This window comes from Urocitellus parryii, chromosome 12 (genome assembly GCF_045843805.1).
Source record: "Urocitellus parryii isolate mUroPar1 chromosome 12, mUroPar1.hap1, whole genome shotgun sequence".
Classification (NCBI taxonomy): Eukaryota; Metazoa; Chordata; class Mammalia; order Rodentia; family Sciuridae; genus Urocitellus; species Urocitellus parryii.
In genome coordinates this window covers 14145557-14161369 of record NC_135542.1, presented here as the reverse complement: position 1 = coordinate 14161369, position 15813 = coordinate 14145557, and the positions used below count along the sequence as shown (strand labels likewise).

General features: G+C 47.4%; 1 protein-coding gene and 1 long non-coding RNA gene across 3 annotated transcripts; one reads left to right on the top strand and one right to left on the bottom strand.

Annotated features, from left to right (window-relative positions):
- Nucleotides 1-7: 7 nt before the first annotated feature.
- On the bottom strand, nt 8-440 carry LOC144249696 (mitoregulin-like). Its single transcript, XM_077791837.1, has one exon. It carries the CDS (start codon nt 176-178, stop codon nt 8-10), a length of 171 nt encoding a protein of 56 aa, XP_077647963.1. The 5' UTR covers nt 179-440.
- A 2291-nt stretch (nt 441-2731) lies between these two features.
- LOC144249697 (uncharacterized) lies at nt 2732-11203 on the top strand. 2 transcript variants are annotated; one of them, XR_013342268.1, is made up of 2 exons: nt 2732-2889; nt 10323-11203. It is a non-coding gene; the product is annotated as an uncharacterized LOC144249697 (long non-coding RNA). The 2 variants fall into 2 exon arrangements; XR_013342269.1 differs by lacking the exon at nt 2732-2889 and adding an exon at nt 9425-9513.
- The last annotated feature ends 4610 nt before the right edge of the window (nt 11204-15813 follow it).

Below are 15813 nucleotides of genomic sequence, written 5' to 3'. Positions count from 1 at the left end.
CGGCCACTCAGGCCAGGTCCAGCTTCTTCTGCGTCGTCGCCAGCCAGTCCTGCAGCCTCCGCTTCCTCCAGTCCAGGTAGCGCCTCCTTAGCCGGTTCGCCTGCCAGCCGACGAGCACTCCGGAGGCGAAAGCCACCAGCACCGACACCTGCAGCGTCCTCTCAGACACTTCCGCCATCGCGGCCTCCCGGCGTGCCCCGGGGCCTACGGCGCTGCGCGAGGGTCAAGCAACGCCGCACGTTCACGCGGGCACCGGGCGAAGAGCCGGTGGAGCAGCTGCTGGTGCGGGGCATCCTGCTGGGTGTGTCAGCAACGGACACAGGATCTCTATGCTGCCCAGGCTAGTCTCAAACCCCTGGGCTCTAGTGATCCTTCTGCCTCAGCTTCTCCCCCAGTAGTGACAGGTGTGCAGCAGCACCTCGCTGAGGACTCAACAGCAAGGTAGGCCTCCTGGGGAAGCAGTACCTGAGTGAGGCACACCAGAGGGAGGAGGGTTCAGCTGGCAGGAGTAGCCAGGGCAAAGGCCCTGGGGCTGGATCACACCTGAGGGATGAGAGCAGGAGAGCAGCGGGCTGCTCCTGGGCCTTGTGGGTGCCAGGAGGCCTGGGACCTAGGTACGTTTCAACATGCCCACGGAGCCTTCTAGGGGCAGACTTGGAGGCCCAAGGTGCAGCCCTGGACAGGTCGGGTGACTGGGCTGGTCCAGGTAAGCAAGGACAGGGGTGTAGACACTGAGAAGTGAGTGGACCCTGTGTCTGTAAAGGCTGACCCAGGGGCGCACGAGCTGGGGGAGGGGCTGGGCAGCCGGGGTCTGGGCGGCAGGGCTGCCAAGCCAGCGCTCCTAGGTCTGCCGGGCCTGGCACCCGCGGTGGAGCCCAGGAGAGCGGAATGACCACCACCCCATTTTCCTCTAGCGCTCCCTTGGCTCCACCGAGATGCACCCACACACCCTTAACAGTCTTGCAGCTCTTGGAGAGCCCCTCTGCACCCCTCTGAGCCCTCCACAGTGTCCCATCTATCATTAATCAAATGTTTCCTTGCACTATTAGCTGACATTGGTGTCTTGCCAAGTGTAAGCTCAGCACCTCTTTATTTTTGCTCAGCAATAGAATTTGAACCACGTGTGCAACTTAAAATCCTCTGGTAACTCGTTTCTTTCAAAAATAAGTACAAGCAGATAAAATTGTTTTTAATAATATATCTTATCATTTCAACATCAGTTTGGAAATTAAGAGATTTCTGGTTTTTGTATTGTCTTTGAAACTTGGTGTATATCTTTACAATTAACATCAATCATACTGTTTAAACACTGAGTTTTCAGTGGAGATATTTGATCTGTATCTAGTTTTATAAAATTTACAGTTGAAAAAGAAGTCTCATTTACTTACACAAATTGTTTTTTTCCCTGAAACTGAGTTTACTATGGGTTTTTAAATTAAATTGATCATTAGATTTCTTTAAATTGAAAATGAAGTTCTTAGGGCTGGGGCTGGGGCTGGGGCCCAGTGGAAGTGCTCTTGCCCAGCATGTGGGAGGCACAGGGTTTGATTCTAAGCACTGCATAAAAAATAAATAAAATAAAGGTCTGTCAACAACTAAAAAAAAAAACTTAAAAAGAAAATGAAGTTCTTTTGTCACACTAGCCATGCTATGCCAGAGCTAACAGGAGACAGAATTGTTGAGATGAGGGGCACACACACTTCTAATGATACAGGTCACTGTGATCCCGCGTGTGTCCCACTTCCTGGTGTTCAGGCACTTAAGTGTGCAGATCCAGAGACTTGCTTCTAACTAATAGAATAAAGCAAAGGTGATACGGTGTCACCTCTGATTGCTTTATGTTACATTGAAGACTTTCCTTACAGCTTGATGAAGAGGGTGGAAGTGTTGAAGGAGTTGACATCAAAGAACTGTGAGTGACCCCTGGGAATGGCGGGGTGCTCCAAGCTAACAGCTAGATCCCTTATCCTACAACCACAAATAAACCAACTGTCTGCAACCTGAATGAGCTTGGAAGCACATTTTCCTCACTGGGGCCTCCAGATGAAAACACAGCCTGGCACCTTAGTTGCAGCCTTGTGAAACTTTTAACAGAGGACCTAGCTAAAGACTCCTGGCCCATGGAAAGTGTGAGAGAATAAGGGTGTATTGTTTTAAGTTGCAAAGTTTGCAGCAATGTGTTACATAGTGTGGGAAAAACACTTTCGCACTCTGGTTTTCAGTACCAACTACCTCTTATGCAGACGCTCAGTACTTCAGACATCAGATGTGGGAGAAGCCTCACACACCAACCAGTTCTGCAGTGAACACCAGCAGTTGAATGCCCTCCAATTCTATCTGGAAATAGTGTCAGATACTACAAGTTGAGAAGTCAGAATCACAAGACTCTGACCACACCCCACCCCCTTCAAATTGCCAGTTTCAAGTGGTAGGTTGTCACTTATACTTCCGATAGGTATAAATCAGGAGTTCCCACAACCCTGTCCACGGGTTTGATTTGTTTGCTCACAAAACTCAAGGAAACACTTTACTCATGTTTCCCATTAGTGTCATCTCATCTCTTAGCTCACCCTGTTGTGTTTTCAGGACAGAGCCGACCTCCGCCACCACCCTGGGTCCAAGCAGTCCTGGCCTCTTACCTGAGGGGCTGCAACAGCCCCCACCGGCTTTCAGAGCTTCTCTTCCTGTCCACCATGTTCTATTCCCCACACAGCAACCAGAGCAGGTGGGCCTGCAGGGAAGAAGTTGGATCATGTCACTGCTCTACTCAAACCCTGGAGTGTAAAAGCCTCTGTGGTGGCCCCGAGGGCTCTGTGTGACCAGCTTCCCTAGCCTTATCTCTCAAGAGCCTGCTCACTGTGACCTGAACTGGTGGAGAATGTTCACAGGGTGGGACCCTGCCCTTCTTCTTCTAGATACTCCCTGGCTCCTTTCCCCATCTCCTATAAGTTGTTTTTTTTTTTTTAATCAACTTTCACCTCTTTATGAAGCTATCAGACTAGGTAAAAATCTCAAACTCAAAACTAACTAACTAACTAACTAACTAAATAAGTCACTCACAAACTCAGCCATTCCCACTCTTGGTGTTCCTGATCCCCATGATCCTTTTCTGTCTCCCTCTAGTACTGGCTCCCTTCCACATACAGCATGATTTACTTATTACATTTACAGTGTAGTGCCTCCGGCCCTCCCCCCCCACCTAGAATATAAGCCACTTGAGAGCAAGGATTTTCGTCTCCATTGTGCACCATGAATCCTAAGTGCTTAGAACAGGGACTGGCAGATAACTGACACACAGTGAATATTTGATGTTGATGACAGTAGGGAGTGGCCAGCTGTATCTTCTGGGTGAATGGCTAAATTAAATCAGTCTCTCCTCTCAGGTCCTCTCTCTTTCCCCCCCTGTCCTCCTCTTCCTTCCCTCTTCCTCTTCCTCTTCTTCCTCTCTGCAGTGCTGGGCATGGAACTCAGGACCTCCCACTGACTAGGCATGCATTCTGCCACTGAGCTATGTACCTCCAGCTCAGAACTGAATTTTGAAAGATAAGTAGGTTAATCAGAAGAAAACATGAAATTTCTCCTTAATTAAGTTTTCTCACTTATAAAACAAAAAGTTTGGTATGATGTGTTAATTTTAAGTCATTTTGGAGTCTTTTTCTGAGACTGTGTACCTGGGCCACTAGTGTTGTTGCAAATTTGAACCTCATTTGGAATTCTGGCCTCATCCCTAAGATGCCTTGGGCTGAAAATAGGCAGATCCTGGACATGGGAGCTTTAGACCTGCAGAGCCAGCCAGACTATGCAATGCCCTTATTTTAACATGAGGAAACTGGGGTCATATTCAGAGAGCTGCTGGGAAGAGACAAAGATCTACAATCTTAAAATCCCTCTTAAGAAGCCAACATGTCCCCAGCTTGAATCTTTGTATTTTTTTCACCTTGGAAAATTGTTTCAGTAGAACATTTTAGTGGATTTGATAATAGTAAACTGGTTTTGAGGTGAATATTAAATTTGGATTAATAATAGGCTGAATAGTCAAATGTCATGAGTTAATAGATTACAGAGTGTCTTTTGAAGGATACATTAATTGCTGCTGTTGAGTTTGCTGTTTGAAGCACTTACCAAGGGAAAAGACATTATCATGTACCATTCTGAACCTTTGCTGCTTATGTAAATTCATTTAAAGTATATAAATGACGTTACCTTCCTCTGCAACTCCCAGGCCCTGAGCAGTAAAGTGGTCACTTTATACTTGAATGTGCCCATAAAAGATGAATCTGTGATCTGATTAAAACAGAGCATTTGCCTTCTATTAATCCAGTCACTGTCGCTAATAACACAGTACCAGAGTGGAGGAGTATAAAGAGGAGAGGTTTGTTTCCTAGGTCTACATCAGGGGCAAGGGCAGCAGCTGAGGATGGTCTTCTGGCTGGCAGCGTCCCGAGCCAGGGCAGAGCTTCACATGGCGAGAACCACGAGTGTAAGGATGGGTATCCTCCGAAATCTCCACTCCCCTCCCTTTATAAAGTCACCTGTATCCAGTCATGGGGACTTCACTGGGGTGAATTTATTCAATCCTAATCACCTCCCAAATATTTCATTTCTAAACACCATAGGTTTTTTTTCATCTTTTTATTTGCATTTTTAAATATATTTTTAATTTATTGGTTCTTTTTAGTCATACATGACAGCAGAATCCATTTTGCTATAATTATATAAGCATTTATTGAGTACATTTTATTCACAGAAAAACAAACTTTAAGCTACAAATCCCAGATTATACAGCGGGAAGAAATTTTCTTAGTTTTCCACACTGATGGAAAGGTTCATACTAGATGAAAAACAGCCCTATAATTATATTCACAACATTTCATGTGATTGTTCATAATACTAATACAATTATATAAGAATCAATATGTTTGAGGTTAAGCATAATAATAATGAAAAATGCAAAATCTAAGAGAAATTACATCAAAGCCTTTGTTATATCAAATAAAAAATTGCAAATTTGTTACTAAGCATAGACAAATGGCAAAATATAATTATATAGTAAAATATATATGTCTTCAAGTTAGACAATGCTACAGTAATGTTGGAGTGGTCGGACTGTAGTTTGAAGTCTGAAGTTTGCAGCTCTGCACATGGATTTTTGGCATTCACCATAGTGTTTGATTGACCTGGTAAAGGCTCTCTTTCCCATTCCCATCAGATGAGAAGTCAAAAGCAATTTGCATTTCTATTGCAGGGACAGCCTTATATTTTCTCTGCCTTGCTTCAGGGTTCTGTCCATTTGTTCAGAGGAACCTTGACAATCTTGAAATCCTGCAAAATAGCATGCTGGTCCATTCATGGCAATGGGCTGGTAACAGGAAATAGTAGGAACTGTGGGTGCCTTTGTAGGACAGGTACAAGTCAGAAGGTCATAGAGACAGGTAAGTTCAGGGTCAAGCTGCATGGTGAGTGTCCAGGTGTCCAGTGGTCTGGGCAGGTCAGGATATCCCTTCTAAAGTGAACGGGAAGTAGCTGCGCTTGGCAATACATCTAGTGGCCGGTCTCTTTGGGTCTGGGGGTTGGGGTGCTGCTCCAGCCTGGCAGCTCATGAGACTGACTGGCGAGCTGCTCTGCCCCTGGTTGTTATCATGGAGCCAGCTCTGGCACTGGGAGTATCTGTGGCAGTGACGAGGATGAGATGAGGAGCTTCTACTGAGCCCCACGTAGAGCACTGCAAGGGAGACCTCCCGTCTTCCTCTGTGGCAAATGCTCTTAGTACAGCACTTCCTGTGTTGCTGGTCAGCCCAAGTAGAAGCTACACTCCTGCCTGTGGGATCTCAAGGACTCTGGAGCCTGAGTGGACTGTTGTGAAAGGAATATTACTGATGGCTGATAACTGGGTATATACAGCAGTGCCTCATTTTTAAGAGAGAATAATAAGTGGGAGACTGGGCCTGGGCCTGTTCAAGGGCCCAGGGAGACTGTGTGAGCAACCAGCTCAAAATTCCCTTGGCCTCTCCTCCAGCTCCCTGCCTCTCTCTCAGCCTGCACTTGCATGCTCAGGAGGACCGGGAGAATTTTCTGGAAACATCCCATTCCTGGTTCATGAGTGGACCTGTTTTGGATGACCACCAGGGGACACCTGACACAGAGAAGGTGCTCAACAAGCCAGCTAGCAAGATGGCCCTTCCTGTGGGTGCCAGACGTCCATTCCCTTGCCTCCCTGGCCCTTGCTCAAAATAGGTTCATGTGCAAGGTGGTTGTTTAGCCAGGGATAGAAGGTAATAATAGCCCAAAGGTTTATTTGGGCTCATGGTTCTGGGGGATCCATCCCTAGACCTTGTGACTCCCCCACTACTTCGGGGCTTTGGAGTGCACAATGGAACAAACTGCTGACATCATGAGCTAGGAAGCAAAGAAAAAGAGAGGATGGGCATGAGGTCCCAGAATGTACCTTGGGGTGCTCCCTCAGTGACCTAGGCCCTACTTCCTAAAGGCCCGCAGGACCTCCCCATAGCATCACCCTGCAGACCCAGCTTCCAACTCATGGACCTGTAGGATACACTCTTCCAAACCAAAGCAGTGTTGGAACTTAAGGGAGACTCTCTCTACCAGGTACCAAAGCACTGCAAGTAGAATATCCCTGCCTATTCTGGGCTCCTCTTGCTGCCAAACAACATGCACAGGGAGGGGTGCTATGTTGCCTATGCTAGTAGTCCCAATGGCCAAGGGAAGATCTGCTCTACAGTGGGGCAGGGAGAGCCAGGTCTGGAGTCTTGGAGGTGCATTGGACATCTCTTATTATATTTCTATGTCCCACTGTACAAGTTTATGGAAAAAAAACTATAGCAACCCAAGTAAGACGGGACTGCCAGTGGAGTTCCCGTAGGAGAGGAAGGTGGGATCACTCTGCCAGCTAAAGATTCCTGTTTAGCAAAGGCTGAGGGGATCATGGAGCAGGTGAAGGGATGTCATTACCCCGTAGGTCCTGGGACCAGCTACAGAAGCAGGGTTTCTGCAGTCATGCTGCTGTTACTTCATTGTTGCCTGCAGTCCCACTACTTTATATAGAGGATGTCGCTGGTGGCTCCCTTTCTGTTTCAGGTGGGAGTGTGACTGTAACAAACTACCATAGGTAGGGTAGCTTATAAACAATGGAAATTTATAAGGACACCAGTTGCATTCCTGAAAGCCCCACCCTCATGTCGCTGAGGCTTCACCTCTTAAGACCATCATATGGGGGGTTAGGGATCCACACATGAATCTGGGGGACACAAGCATTCAGACCATACCAATGACCAAGCTGACATTAGCTTCCAGTGATATGGTAGCTCTTTCCCACCCATATTAAAGAGTGAATATTGAGGGGCGAAGGTGCAGACTGGGTGGGATTAGACTCTCCACATCTTTCGTCCTTCCATCGGCCCCAGGAGGCTGACCTCTGTGGATTCTGTTCCACTGGCAATCTTGCCTTCTGGCTGGCATCTGGGTTCTCCCATTGAAGAGACCCACCCAGAAATGGGGAGGAAAGCGAGGGTGGGGTCTTATTCCCTGCCTGCCCTTCTAGGGTGTCATCTCCAGCTGGTCTTGTCCCTCTCCTCTCAGGGATGGCTTCATAGGTGTAGGACTGGCACAGCTACACAGGGTCCCACATTCAGAACGGCCCTGGCTCTGCAGTGGCCATCTTGAAATTCTTAATAATTTGTTTTGAATTTGCATTTTAAAGGGAAGTTCAATCGGGATAGTGGAGCATGTGCCAGGACCTGGAGCCTTGCCTCAGGAGAGGCCCATCTCCCAAGGTGGGCTCTCAGCCACCTGCTTTCCCACTGAGTGTCCTGGCCTCACCTAGCCTTCCCTTCTCCCCTGGTGCAGCAACTGCTGCCATGCTACCCCCCAGGTAGGGTGTGGGTGCATGGGGGGTTAGGGTAGGGTGCCCACACCTGGGGCATGGCTGTGGCCGTCCTCCACCATCCCACAAGTCGGCAGCACCCTGGCCATTTCCATAGGCACCTCTTGAAGGGTTGCGCCTTTTCCCCAGCTCATGCGGGTGCCTGGTGGATCCTGGGGTGAAGGTTTTAATTCCTGGGGGGTTGCTTTTCCTGCCATGTTGGCTGGGGTGGCAGCTCTTGGGAATGGAGGATGCCTGGCTCCACTTGCTCGCCTCCTGCTGGGGCATGACACATCCACCCAGTCCTGTGGCTGGAGGCAGCAGAACCCTGCAGTGGGGAGGAAGGGTCTGCCAAGATCCAGAGCAGATGCCTGCGAGGGTCTGTAACCTCTCTGGAGGGAGTGCGACTCTAAATAGTCAATGAAAAGCAACATGACAGAGAGAGAGAAGGAGAACTGAAAACACGAGAGAGGAAGAGGGGAAGCAGGAGGACCCCCTGTAGACACTGTAATACCTCTCAGTGACCGTGCCTTTTGGACAGAGGGCTTTGCCTTCTTACTCTGCTCTGGCCCCTCTGAAGGCAGACATGTCTCCATCCTCCCTGCTCCCCCGGAAGCAGCTGGGTCTCCCTCTCCCTTTGGCCTGGGGAGGGGGCTGAGGATGGTGCCAGATCAGCCTGGCTAGCCCTAAAGATTATTCTAGAGCCCCCATCCTTTTATAAGTCATCCTTTAATTAAACCCGCCTCAGATCCTCCTAGTTTAATTGTTTACTTTTCCCCTACCGGACCAGAGTGACACATCCTTCCACCTCCATCCCCAAACACCTGGTCTTTCTCCTGTATTTCACTTCGAGTTCAGCGGTCCAGCTTAGAGCCTGGTGTCTGTCAGTTGACACACCTTTTCTGAGCACCCAAGGCACATCCAGGAGACTGACAGACAAGTAAGTGGCTGGGAGAGAGTAAGGCACCAGGTATAGATGGATCTGGGTACTGTGTGGGACCTGTGGACCAGGTGGGCAGCACTAACCCGATGGCTACAGGACCATCCGCTGTCCAGAGACAGCACTGGGGCGGGGGTTGTTCACACTGTGGAGGAAGATTCTCAGCTGGGCAGAGAAGCTTGCACAAACTTCTATGGCTGCATCAAAGGTCTTTATCACTGGAAAACCACCATGGCTCTTTCAAAAACAGCCTACCTGGAGCAAGTCCATTCACCTAGCTACAATCCTGGATCTATGAAATACAATTACTCCTCATTCCTCCAGATTCTGTGAATTTGACAACCTGCTAAAACGTATGTGCAACTCCAAAACCAATACCCAGAGTACTCAATTCTCATAGCACTTTTCAAGGAATTTGCAGACATCTGCAGAACTGCCAAGCCTTGGGTCCTTTCACATGCACACCCCCAGCTGAGGTCATTCAAAGTGGTACTCTGATTTTTTGCTTCAGTTCTCACTTGCTACAAACAAGTGTCCTTTTCTATTGAGTCCACGATTTTTTTTTTTTTTGCATATTTGCATTTTTTTTTCTTAGAGATTTTGCTGTTTCAAGTGGCCCCAAGCAAGCACTGAAGTGCTGTGTAGTGTTCCTAAGAGCAAGATCTGGGACTTACCTGTGGGGAAAATATGCTAGGTAAGCTTCACTGGGGCATGAGATACAGTGCTGTCAGCTGTGAGTTAAGTGAGGGAAACAGAAGTGCACATTGAACAGGGCTGCAGCCTGACCACTGGGTGAAAATGTGATCATAGCCCATAGGAACCTACCCTGAGGGGCGGCAGTCAACATGGCTAATTCAGTGGTCAGGGACTTTAGGACAAGAATACCAAGCATCAACAGTACTCCGACTTTTTTAGAATCAAAACTCTTCTTAAAATCTACATTCTGGGGAGAATAATGGTTTCAAGTGCAGTTAGATCACAGTGGGGCGATCGTGGTTTACAACAGCGTATCACAAATTTATAAGGAACTAGAAGAGAGGAGATTAGAGCTTCCTGACACTAAGAAATGGTGAATGTTTAAGAGGAGGGCGATGCTAATCACGTTGTACGTGGTGTGTGTATGATCACCACTCCACACACTTGCATGTAATAATAAAATCCATGTCTAGAGGAATTTTTCACGCCTTTTTTGTTTTATTACTGGGGATTGAACTCAGGGGCACTCGACCCTTGAGCCACATCCCCAGCCCTATTTTGTATTTTATTTAGAGACAGGGTCTCCCAGAATTGCTTAGCACCCTACTGTAGCTGAGGCTGGCTTTGAACTCGCGATCCTCCTGCCTCAGCCTCCCAAGCTGCTGAGGTTACAGGTCTGTGCCACTGCACCTGGCTTCCCTCTTCTTTTTCTTCTGTTTCCCTCCTTCCCATGTTTCCTTCCTTCTCTCACTCCATCTCCTTCCCTCCCTCCCTCACTTTCTTTTTTTCTTTCTCTCTTCTTCACAGTGATTGTTTAGGTGTAGAGACCTTGTCAAGTTCACTTTCGGCCTGGGTACATCATAGGTGCTACGGGGAGACAGAGGCACGTGGTTTTTCTTCCCAATGATGTCAGGAGTCGCGGTGGCCCTGGCCCTCACCCATGAGCTCAGCAGGAACTGCACAAGGTCATGCTCTACTGCTTCATTTCTTCTTCTCACCTGGAATACGGCAGTAAGGAGAAACCTCCTGCCGTCCACCCAGTGGTATCCTGAATATAGTTTCATTAAATGAGATTAAAGTTGGGGTAGATGTTGGGTCTTCTCCTCATTTACCAGTTCTCCAAATAATGAATTGGTTTCCAGGCCCCCTCTGGCTGAACTCTTTATGTCATTAGGAACTCACAGAGTTCAGCTTACTTCATGTTTCAGCCTGTGGCTATGATTGCCCTTGTTGGTGCTCCAACGATGTCATCTCTGGCCAGTGAAGCTGGTCCCTGAATCCTTCCATACATGACCAGTCCTCTCAGGTCAGTCCCCTTGCTCTCTGGCATGACAAGATGTCCCAGGCTCATATGTGTACAATGGGTCCCTGACTTAATGATGCTGTGAATTAACATTTTTTTTCTCAGCTTAACCACTGAGCAATACACCCAGCCCTTTTTAAAAAAAATGCTTAGTTTTGAGACAGGGTCTCATTAAGTTGCTTAGGGCCTCATTAAGTTGCTGAGTCTGGCTGGCTTTGACTTTGCAATCCTCCTACCTCGGCCTCCGTAGCTGCTGGAATTACAGGCATGTCACCACTCCAGGCTAACAATCTTTTGACTGTGGGATGATGTGAGTGTATATCCATACAGCCACTCTGCTTTTCATTTTCTGTACAGTATTCAATAAATTATGTGACATACCTGACACTTCATTATAAAACAGACTTCACATTAGATTACTTTTCCCAGCTGTAGACTAATGTAAGTCCTCTGAACATGCTTAAGATAGGCAAGGCTAGGCTATGATATTCCATAGGTGAGGTTATTAAATGCACTTTTGACTTAAAAATGTGTGAGTGTGTGTGTGTGTGTGAGTGTGTGTGTGTGTGTGTGTGTGCGCGCACGCGCGTGCGCGCACACTGTGGAACAAACCCAGGGCCTCATGTATGCAGGGTAAGTGCTATATCCTGAGTCATACCCCAGCCCCACATTTTCCACTTGTGATGGATTTATTAGGCTGTGACCCATTGCAAGTCAAGGAGTAGAGTATTTCCGTCTCTGGAATAAGCCATTTCTCCTTTTAGTAATGCGGACTATTTAAAAACTGCATCTGCACATGGGAGATGCCTCATTCTCTTATTCCCCAAGATGACCTTATTTTTTTCCCCCGAGATGACCTTTAAAAAGGTTTCTAGTATCACCTTCCTTCGTGTCTTTATTATGAGTGACTGTTTACATATTCAAGCCCCTCCAGGTAAACAGAAATATGATGTTATGACATGTACAGGTCTTTTCCAACCAGGTCTTTTCCAACTTTCTCTTTTCTTTTTTTTAAATTTTTTTCTTTTTTTATTATTAGTTGTTCAAAACATTACAAAGTTCTTAACATATCATATTTCATTCATTTGATTTCATTTGATTTAAGCAGATTATGAACTCCCATTTTTACCCCGTATACATATTGCAGATTCACATGGGTTACACATCCACGTTTTTACATACTGCCATACTAGTGTCTGTTGTATTCTGCTGCCCTTCCTCTCCTCTACTATCCCCCCTCCCCTCCCCTCCCCTTCCCTCCCATCTTCGCTCTCCACCCCATCTACTGTAATTCATTTCATTCTCCTGTTTTTTTCCCTTTCCCCTCACTTCCTCTTATATATAATTTTGTATAACAATGAGGGTCTCCTTCCTTTACCATGCAATTTCCCTTCTCTCTCTCTCTCTCCCTCCCCCCTCTCGTCCCTGTTTAATGGTGATCATCTTCTCATGCTCTTCCTCCCTATTCTGTTCTTAGTTGCTCTCTTTATATCCAAGATGACATTTGGCATTTGTTTTTTAGGGATTGGCTAGCTTCACTTAGCATAATCTGCTCTAGTGCCATCCATTTCCCTGCAAATTCCATGATTTTGTCATTTTTTAGTGCAGATTAATATTCCATTGTGTACAAATGCCACATTTTTTTTATCCATTCATCTATTGAAGGGCATCTGGGTTGGTTCCACAGTCTAGCTATTGTGAATTGTGCTGCTATGAACATCGTCTTTCTCTTTTCACTAAATAGTTCCTTTCAGCAGTTTGGCTAAGTGTCCCAGCAACCTGTGTATTCAAGGTTTGGTCCTCAGGGTAGCACTATTGGGATGTGGTAGAGGATTTCAGAGGGAGAATTAATAGAGGTCTTTGGGTCTCTGGGGGCACACACTTGGAGGGGATTTGGGAACCGTGCCCCCTCATCTTCTCTTTTGCTTCTTGGACACGAGGTAAACAGTTTTTCTCGGCCACGTGGTCCCCATCATTGCCACCCAGCAATTCCACTAAGAAGCCTAAATATACTGGGTCTTCCCAAACATGAACTAGATCCTTCAAAACTGAGCCCCAAATAACCATTTTCTCTTTATAAGTTAATTATCTCTTGGGCTGGGGATGTGGCTCAAGCGGTAGCGCGCTCGCCTGGCATGCGTGCGGCCCGGGTTCGATCCTCAGCACCACATACCAACAAAGATGTTGTGTCCGCCGAGAACTAAAAAATAAATATTAAAAATTCTCTCTCTCTCTCTCTCTCTCTCTCTCTCTCTCTCTCTCTCTCTCTCCTCTCTCACTCTCTCTTTAAAAAAAATAAAAAATAAGTTAATTATCTCATGTATTTTGTTATAGGGATGGACAGCTGAGTAACATACTGGCCATCGCCTCATGGTCTATAGGTATATGCCCCATTTTTTTTCTAGCTGGCTTATTCTACTAGTCCCCTCTTAGTGAATATTTAGATTGTTTTATCCTTTTGAGAATAAATAGTAAAAGAAGAGAATTTGCAAAAAGAAAACAAATATAAGTACAAGTATGTGGTGAAGAACTAACCCTGGCCAAAGAGAGATCTAGCCTCTGCCCTCAGTCACTGGGAGATCCTCTGGACTGGGAACATCCTGCTGGGCAGAAACATGGAGTTTGCCTGGGGGCTCTGGGCTATGGAGTATTAGTTCCAACCTCTAGAGGAACCAAACCAAAGGTATTAGCCCAGAGATAGGCGGCAGTCTACGGGTTAGCCACGCAGCCTGTGACCAAGTCCCAAGAAAACCTCTGGGCACTGAAGCCTTGGGTAAACCTCCTTGATGCAGGGTCTTGCTGAGTTGCTTAGGACTTTGCTAAACTGCTAAGGCTGGCCTTGACCCATGATCCTCCTGCCTCAGGCTCCCGAGCCACGGGGATTACATGCGTGCACCACTGCACCCAGCCAGGAACACATGCTTTTAAAGTCTACTTTCATAGGCACAAGAGAGGAAGAGAGAAGGACATCTCTCCCCTTCAACCCGCTGCTTCTTTTTAATCAGTTTGAGCAAACTTCAGTCATGTACTTGCCTTATGGAAAGTTCCCTGTGAAGACTAACCAAGATCAAGGAGGAACCTCCTGTGGACAGAGGTGCCGGGTTTCTGTTCTCGTGACTAAAAGGCTCAGGGGTCACTCTAGTTAAACTGGGCTAACTGGGCTGCACGAAATAACCACACAAGAGACACAAATACCTATTTCTTTGGGGTTGCTGTGACAGCTCCTCTGACCTTAAGGGTCCGCAGAAAGAGAGAGAGAGCACGAGCTGACCCCTTTTATTGAGGAGAAGCTATTCAAGTGAGGCAAGGGGTCAGGTTTCAGGGGGCTGAGTATCTTCATGATGTCCACTGTCAGCAGGTTGACTGACACCTGGGTAGGCCATACCCAAGGGCACAGTAAGAGGAGGGGACACACACAAGGCACTTCCATGGAAGATTCTATCCTAAACAGGGCAAGGGTTTATATTACAAAGGAACAGGTGAGCATAGCTTCACCCATGGGGCTGTAGCAAGACACACCCATTTCTGTGACTAAGTGCCTCAGCACCCAGCTGGGGAGTGTAACTCAGTTACCTGTAAGGTTGGCCTCCCACACAGAGGGGTGAAAGTCTGACCTGAGCCTGGGATGCAGGGTAGAAGGCTATCCACAGTGGGTGCAGGTAGGATATTTGTTTTACAGAAGCATGTGTGCCTGCTTGTGTACGTGCAGATAAGGAGCTGTAGGGAAGGCTGTCCATCAAAATGTGCTCACAGTGGCTCGATCTTTGATTAGTTGTTTTAACTCTTCACACTGAACACATTTACAAAAAAAAAAAAAAAGCCATTTTAAAAGACACTACCATAAAGCAACCATTCTATAAGTTGTCACTTAAGATAGAAATGGAATATTTGGCCTTTCTCAAGAGCAGGCAGGCAGTTTTATATAATCCATTCACTCAACAGTTACGAAGGTGAGTCTTGGATACATCCTGTAGATAGCTCCGTGGCCAGCAGCCAGGGTGAATTTTCTTTACCATTCTAGGTCAGGTGCTGGGGATTCAAAGATAGAGCCTGCCTGTCTTCTTCCTCTGACAGATGCTGTGGCCTGAGGGGTGGGGGGGGACTACATCTGCAAAGTGCCACGTGGCTGTCTTCATGAAGAGTCAGGACAGAGAGGACGTGATCCGCTGGCCTTGAGAAGTTGAGGAGGGCTCAGAGGGGATGTGAGGTGGGGCCTTGGCGGGAACAATCAAAGGTGGGGCTGCAGATGTGGGATTTGGCCGCCCCCGGGGAGCTGAGGCCACACAGTTGGCTCTGCGGGCCAGCCTTGTGACTGGAGCATGATGTGAGCTCTGAGGCGCAGGCCAGCGTTCTGCCAGGTTTCCACCTTAACACACTGAGGAGACTGAAGTACTTTCTCACACAGCCTGTATTGCCAGAGGTCCGTGAGGCGAGGCCGCATCCTCTGAGTGGGGTCTCACAGGCGCCCATAAATGCACGGGCTGAGCCTTGCTCCTTCCTGGAGGCTCTGGGGCTGCCCCTGCAGGAGGAGGTAACAGCTTTCCAACCTGCCCAGGGTCCTTGGTGGGCTTGGAAAGGTTCACCTCCCCTCCGTCCTCTGCTGACATTAAGAGCCCTTGGGATTCCATGGGGCCAACCCAGGTCATCTAGGGTGACCTCCCTATTTTTAAAGTCACTTGATTAGGAACCTGAATTACATCTGTAAACTTCTCATTTGTCTGAAAAGAAATAGATTATACACTTCCAGGGATAAGGGATAGAATCCTTGGGGCTGTAATTCTGCCCATCTTTCTCTGACCTTGACTTGCCAGCCATCAGGACCTAGCAGATTCCTGCTGAACCATCCAGAAGGACAGTATGTGCCTAAAGGTGACAGAGCCAGTCACAGCCTCTCCAGGCCTCGCCCTTCTGTTGGAGGTGACCAGGGATTTGGTTGGTACGGGTGTCCAGCAACACTTGCCCTTGCTGGCCCTTGGTGGCATGGAAGGATTTATC

Excerpts from the sequence above, each read along its gene's own strand:
- LOC144249696 (XM_077791837.1), bottom strand. The coding sequence starts at position 178 with ATGGCGGAAGTGTCTGAGAGGACGCTGCAGGTGTCGGTGCTGGTGGCT.